Below are 6,685 nucleotides of genomic sequence, written 5' to 3'. Positions count from 1 at the left end.
CATTTTAGAGACAGGTGAAAAACCTAGAGATGAGTATTCCTGGCTCCTCCCTGAGAAAAATCTTAGTCTACTGCAGTGATTGAAAAAATAAAGTCCCAAGATACAAAAGGGAGCTAAACTTCCAGGCCTAGGGAGAAATCCCAAAGTGGCTATTGTGAAACAATACTGGTACGATTTCCACAGCAAAAGGATTAAGAAGAGAACAAGCAAGACAAGGTTGTGTATCGTGACCGGGCTGAAATACAGGAGAGGCGCTTCTTTCCGGAGCAAAGACCCACCTGAAAAAGGGCAGCCAGTTACTCTGTAACTGTCCAGAATCTCATCTTGAACAGATCCTTGAGTTACTAGCACCTCTGCAGACCGCAGCATGGCCGGCTGCCAGGAGGAAGCCCAGCTTACCTGTGAACTCTTGAGAGTACCAACAACCGGAAAGACACAGGCAATTCACCAGATAAAAAGATCGCGTACTGTACGTCCAGCAGGTATCAACTTTTAAAAGAAGCCCGACAGTCTCCGGTCAAGTCCTAAGGCCGCGCGAGAAACTCAAGGTGTGATGGGAAAATCTTACCCTAACCTCTTAACCACAAAACTGACCCTGCTCTCCTACTTTTCGCATCTTTGCGCCCAACTTACGTGCCCAGAACCTTCCAAACCAAAGAAGCCTCGGACATAGGCAGCCCACAGGAGCCTTCAAATTCCTGGCGAAACCTGACCGCTTTGTAAAGCCTCCCGGAAGAAGAAAAGATCAAGTGAGACAGGCTCAGCGGGGTCTTGCCGAGGTGACCCCGGAGTTAACGTATTTATTTTCACGCTGCAACTGCTGATTGCTTTACAGAGACAATTCATGCTGTAGCTCTGCATGGAGCTGAGGACAAAAGTAACATTTTAATTAATGTTATTATAATTATTAAGAAAGCTATTAAATAACCTGTACAGAGCCCGGCCCAGTCCTAGCAAAAAACTTGAGCACTATTTCAAATCTCTCAAGGTCCTTCCGTTTTGATTTCAGTAGCGTCTGCTATACACAAAGGTCAGCCCAGGGTGGGTCCCCCTAAATGCAGGTCTCCCAGATTGGGGGGAAATGGTTCAGAGCCTCGTTTTCCTGGCGCCGAGCTCTCATCTCTACCACCCCTGCTCCTCCCGGATGCAGGGTCCCGTCCGCAGGCCGGCCAGGGAGCTGGAGGCCTGGCGTCGCTCTGGGAGGCGGGCGAGCAGGAAGGGGCAAGTGCCTCTGTTGGGTCTCCCCTTGGCCGGCTGCCCACAGCCCCCCCCACCCCCGAACCTCCCCGAAGAGGTGCTGGGTAGGGAACCCGAGGCGGGAGAGGTGGCCCCCAGGTGGGCTTACAGGTCCCGCGGGTCCTCCCGCTTTACTCCAGCCTCAGCAACTTTGAGCTTCTTATTCTGGTGCGTCTTGACGTGCTTGGCGAGGTGGTCGCTGCGCATGAAGCGCTTGCCGCACTCGGGGCAGGCGAAGCGCTTCTCGCCCGTGTGAGTCCGCAGGTGCCGCTGCAGCTCGTCCGAGCGAGTGAAGCTCTTACCGCAGAAGAGCCAGTTGCACACGAAGGGCCGCTCGCCCGTGTGCCAGCGCAGGTGCGCCTTCAGGTGCGACGTCTTGCCGTACACCTTGCCGCAGCCCGGCACGTGGCACACATGCTGCTTCTTCTTGCCCGGCTCTGCCTCCGGGGCGCCGCCCGCCGCTTGGCAGTTGGGGCAGCGGCAGCGGCGGCACCTCCTGGCCGTGGCCGCCAGGGGGGCCTTGGTTTGCAGCAGCGCAGCGATTTGGCTCTGGTACTGCGCGAAGTCCGACGGGCCCAACACCAGGCCCCGCTGCAGCGCGGCGGCGGCGGCTGCAGCGGCGGCCGCCGAAGCGGGGAAGCGCGGCGCGTGGGGGCCCCCGGCGCAGGGGCCAGAGAGGCTGCCCCCTGGAACCCCCGAGGTTCCCGGACCGCTGCCGGCCTGCGGGATACTCCACCACGGGAGGTCGTCGGGGGCCGAGTTGGGGGACAGCTGGCGGCACGTGGGCGGCGGTGGCGGCGGCGGCGGGGGCAGCAAGTTGGAGTAGCCGGGGGGCAGCGCGGCCTGGGCCGCGTAGGGCACGTAGGCGGGCGCGCAGCTGGCGGGCAGCGCCGCCATGCTCGAGGGCAGCATCTTGACCGGCGAGAACTCGTAGGGGTACGAGGGGTCGGCAGGGGGTGTAAGCGGCAGCTCGTGCGCCGCCCCGAAGGACGGCTGCAGGTGCGTTTTCTGTGGTGTCAGCCCCAGGCTGGGGTGCGGGGGCGGCAGCGCGCCGGGCGAGTGCGCCGGCATGTCAGCGGTCCACGGGTGAAAGAGCCGGGAGGGCGAGCCCAGCGCGGGGTCGTAGGACACCTGCAGGAAATCCGGGGGCGCCGTGGCGCCCGGCTGGCCGATACGGCTACAGGTGGCGGCTAGCAGCGCCAGGGGCGAATGCTTGCCCAGGTCCGGGGAGGCGCTGGGGGTGCGGTCCTGCATAGGCGGCGGCAGGGGAGGGCGGAGAAGAGACAAAAGGTTAAGCGCTCCAAGCGCGGTCTCCGGGTCGGCCCGCCTCCCGCACGCCGGCTGTAACACCGCCGCCCCTCCCCTGTCCCGGCTGTCCCTCCCCTGGCCGCCGCACCCTGCGCAGGCACCCACCAGTTAGGGGAAACTTTTGTGCCCTGGCTACCTGGACGCAGAAAGCGCGAGCGCTTCCTGTTAAACTACTTGGTGCGGAGAGTCGCTATCCAGTCTCAGAGGAAGCAGGCAAAGTAGGAGGGGAGAGAGATCCGACGGGCCACTCCCGACTGCGCGGTCAGAAAGGGTCTGGAAACACCCACAGCCCGGCTGCTCATCTGCCTTCCCTCCCATCTTTTAAGCTCTCATTTCCACTCTACTCTCGCGCTCCTCCTCCGCCCGCCCCAGGAGGGCCCAGCGCGTTGAGCTGGGGCCGGTTCTCAGCGAGAGGCGCACCTCCGAACAAGCCCCGCATACGCGCGTCCCTCCCCCCAGAGGCCACACTCTTGACACCAAGGTTGGGTGTGAAGTTGGTTATGGGCACCCCCAGGTCTCACTTCATTGGCACCCACCTAGCGGATTCTCTTTGAAATTCAGGGGGCACAGTACCAGGAAAGACCCAGACACGGCCCTTCCCACCTTTCCCTCGCCCGCCTCCAAGCCCAGCCCTGACCTGGAGGAAGGCTTGCAGAGAGTCGTTCCGGAGGACGGCCACGGCGGCCATGGCTACGGCTTGCGGGCCGCTGGCTGCGGAGCAGGGCGCTGCTGAGGCATGGAGACCCGAGGGCGAGGACGAAGGGCCGCCTAGCGTCCCTTCCCGGAGCCCGCCCTGCGCGCTGGGGCCCTCCCTGCCCGCGCCCCTCGCCGCACCCCGCTCGGTCGCCCCGCGCGCGGTCTGAGCGCTTCAGGATCACCTCCAAGAATTTGATAAGGACTTTGCTGGGCCGCCAGCCAGTCAGAGGGAAGATTTATGGCTTTGAAGTTTGCCGCTACCCAATCATCAAAGAATAGCGGCTCTTTCAGAAGCGAAAGCAAATCCTTTGAATCCACAAAGCTCCTATGGTGTGTTTGTTGGTCTGGATAAAAGAACTGATTATTAGGGGGGATGGGAAGGGAGGAGATAAAGGCGGGACAATTAATGAAGTAATCACTATGTGGGAAATGTATATACACAAATAATTGGATTTTCCTGATCAAAGGGGGCCTTGCCGCCTGGAGACCCGCGCTTGGGTTGCTTGAGACACTCGATCCCCCTCTTCCCCCTACTCCCTTGCAATTAAAGATTTGCACCGAGGCAGCGCCCAAAGTGACAAAGTGTCTTTGTTATCTCCAGAGAAATCTGCCTTCGGCTTCCAGGCACCGGACTTGGAGACGAAGGTGAGGGTAATTCTCTTCTCCCAACGTACTTACACACCCCACAGCCGGACAGCAAACGCAGAGGCCCGAGCACATCCTCACTCCGAGCACACCTTGGACCCGAGGGAGTTCCCGGGGCTGGGCACGGGAAGCCCCGCGCCCCGCCGCCGCGTGCTCCCGCCTCCATCTCCAACCCGGCGGCAGCCGAGAGGCCGGCAGCTCTGTGACCCTGGGCGGGGCCGGGCGGCCGCCCAGGGCGCGGGATAGTAGCGCACACGCTCCAGTGCCTCCCGCCTCTCGCGACGTTCCTCCTGGCGATCTGGAAGTTCTCGGGCCACAACTTTTGCAAATAGTGAGCCTGGGAAAAACCCAGGCCGTGATTACTGCCAAAGCTAAGCTTGGCAGGACACCCAGGGCAACCCGAGGGAAAAATATTTGCTATCTCGCTTTTCTCTCTCTGGGCAGGGCCCTGACCTCTATGAGGCCCTACTGAAACCCCCAGAGATACTAGAAATCCCCACCGCCGCACTAAGGCCCGCCAGGCGAGTGCGCCCTCTTGCAAGCTGCAAACACCTGGAGGAAGGCTGTAGACGCTGTCGTTGAGCAAACCAGAGATTGTACGAGGGTAGCTCTCTAAGTGGAAAGAAAAGTCCATAAAAGCTGTTGTTCCTGTCACCTTTGTAAAGAAAAAGTTCTTCACTCTCGGGACATGCTTCCTTGGGGTCAGGAAAACTCTCCCCACAGCGTATTCTCCCTCAAACCCTCGCTGCCAGCCACTGCCCGGCCGAGGAGGGACAGCTGACCATCTGCCTGCCTCCGGCCCAGGGCGCGTCCTGCGGGGGCCGTGCGGACACCCAGATCCCCTCACCCGGTCAGGCGGGGCTCCGCGGTGCCCTCACCGCGTTGGAGGGCATTAGGGCCCGGGAATAGCCGCTGAGGCCTCCCGCCGGCGGCCTCGGTCGGTGTGACCGCTCAGCAGAGTGGGCCTCCTGGGCTGGGCCTACTCCGCTCCGCGTGCAGCCTCCGGGTACACCGTCTCCTCTCTGCGAGGCCGCGGACCGTGCAAGGATCCTCTGAACCATCTTGCACCCAGCCTTCCTGGGTACGGTTCTCCCGGTACCGCAGGAGACTCACATGAGAAGTCGGATCAGGTGGTCCAACTTGCCGGGCGGCGCCAGCGGTTAGCCCAACACCAACTTCTGGTTCGGAGTCTGGGCTGTGTATTGGTGCCCTCTGCACTCGTATTGTATGCTGTGTGTTTAGTCGCTCACTTGTGTCTGACTCTTTGCGACCCCCATGGACTGTAGCCCACCAGGCTCCTCTGTCCATGGGGATTCTCCAGGCAAGAATACTGGAGTGGGTTGCCATGCCCTCCTCCAGGGGATCCTCCCAACCCCGAGAGCAAACCCAGGTCTTCCACACTGCAGGCGGAGCCACCAGGGGAAGCCCAACACCAGGGCATCCTCCATGCCCAAAGCCAGCAAATAGAAACATCTTGCTGAAGAGGAGTGGGCCGAATGCAGCCCAAATATTATGTTCGAGCACTTCGCAAGTCCTGTCCTTGCATGCCCCTCTTCTTTCCAACAGGGTGCCACCCAAGATCGGTGACTGCACACTCGGCTGACACAGTCTGACTGCTGAAGAGGTGGTCCCAGTGTCCTGGGGGCCAGGAAAGGGAGGGGACTTAGTGTTTTGCTTCGGAGGCCGGGCAGACCTACATCTCTCCACACGAGACCAGAAATCAATTACCTGCGAAACCTGGGACAGGAAGGGGCCCTTTCCCGCAAGCATGTCAGAGGCCAGGGAGTCCTAGGGTGCACACTCATGCAGGCACCTGTCCGCACCGTGAAAGCGGACCTGGTCCTTTAGTGAGCTTCCTTTTGGGCTCCTGTAAGCTCATCGACCTCCACTATCAATGCTTGGACAGAGTGCCGCCTGGGCTGGGACAAGCAAGCTAGAGGCATTCTTAATTTGCAGAATCTGATCTCTATTTAAACAAAAAGGCTAGAAAACCCAATTCACATCTCCATAGTTGTTACAGAAGAGAACCTTTTCTCCAAGATGCCCCATTAGCCAATGGCCAACAGGGAGAGAGTACTGACCATCACTGGCCAGCAGGGAGAGAGTATTGACTTGGTGTTAATAGCTCCAACTCTGAAACTCTGAAGGCATATTTCTAGATGCCACTTTTCAGTTGGTGACATTGGCCAGCAAGTTACTCAACTGCCTTGTGCCTTAGTTTCCCAGTTTGTAAAATGGGGGTTATAGCACTGCTCACCATGTAGTGTCTTCATAGGCTTAAAAGAGGTGAATATATTCAAAGTCTTTAGGATAGTGTGGGTACACAGTAGACCTTCTCGTGACTGAAGTCCTGGTTCTGGGCCTCCCCTCCATTTGTGAAAACCCTCGGGGATTCCAGCCCTCCCAGGCGCAAGCTGAAGTTTGGAGAGATACTTTTTACAAAGTGCTGTTTATCCGTTCTCCCTTTGCACTCGGGGCTCCTGAAAAACTTATTCTTAATGAAGTAATGTTCGGTGCGTCCATTAAAAATGCAATGCCGGGAGATCAAAGTACAATATTTATTTTAGAAATTTGTTGCAATCACCAAGAGATACAGGTATCAAGGCCAAATGTCAGTTCCGTTACACAAAGCCCCGCGCCCGGGAAGAGCGTGTGGCTGCTCTGCCATAATGTAAAGAGACATCAAAGACCAAGCGCGCGGCAGAAGTGCGCAGCCGGGAGGAGGGAGGGAGCCCGGGAGGGCCGGGCGAGCCCCAGACGGCTCCGGGGCTGCGGGGGCGGGGGTCAGTTCAAAGGAGTA

General features: G+C 59.2%; 1 protein-coding gene across 3 annotated transcripts; it reads right to left on the bottom strand.

The window, feature by feature from the left end:
* Positions 1 to 451: 451 nt before the first annotated feature.
* SP5 (Sp5 transcription factor) lies at positions 452 to 4,155 on the bottom strand. 3 transcript variants are annotated; one of them, XM_043487950.1, is made up of 4 exons: positions 3,919 to 4,155; positions 3,423 to 3,584; positions 3,182 to 3,255; positions 452 to 2,484 (listed from the first exon to the last, which is right to left on the bottom strand). In XM_043487950.1, the coding sequence occupies exons 1-4, from the start codon at positions 4,049 to 4,051 to the stop codon at positions 1,342 to 1,344; spliced, it is 1,512 nt and encodes a 503-aa protein (XP_043343885.1). In that variant the 5' UTR covers positions 4,052 to 4,155; the 3' UTR covers positions 452 to 1,341. The 3 variants fall into 3 exon arrangements, with proteins under 3 accessions (XP_043343885.1, XP_043343887.1, XP_043343888.1); XM_043487952.1 differs by having other exon boundaries at positions 3,915 to 4,080; XM_043487953.1 differs by lacking the exon at positions 3,423 to 3,584.
* Positions 4,156 to 6,685: the final 2,530 nt, after the last annotated feature.

The sequence above is a fragment of the Cervus canadensis genome, chromosome 15, assembly GCF_019320065.1.
Source record: "Cervus canadensis isolate Bull #8, Minnesota chromosome 15, ASM1932006v1, whole genome shotgun sequence".
NCBI classification, from domain to species: domain Eukaryota; kingdom Metazoa; phylum Chordata; class Mammalia; order Artiodactyla; family Cervidae; genus Cervus; species Cervus canadensis.
The sequence above is the reverse complement of the archived record's forward strand: the minus strand, read 5'-3'. Positions and strand labels throughout refer to the sequence as shown.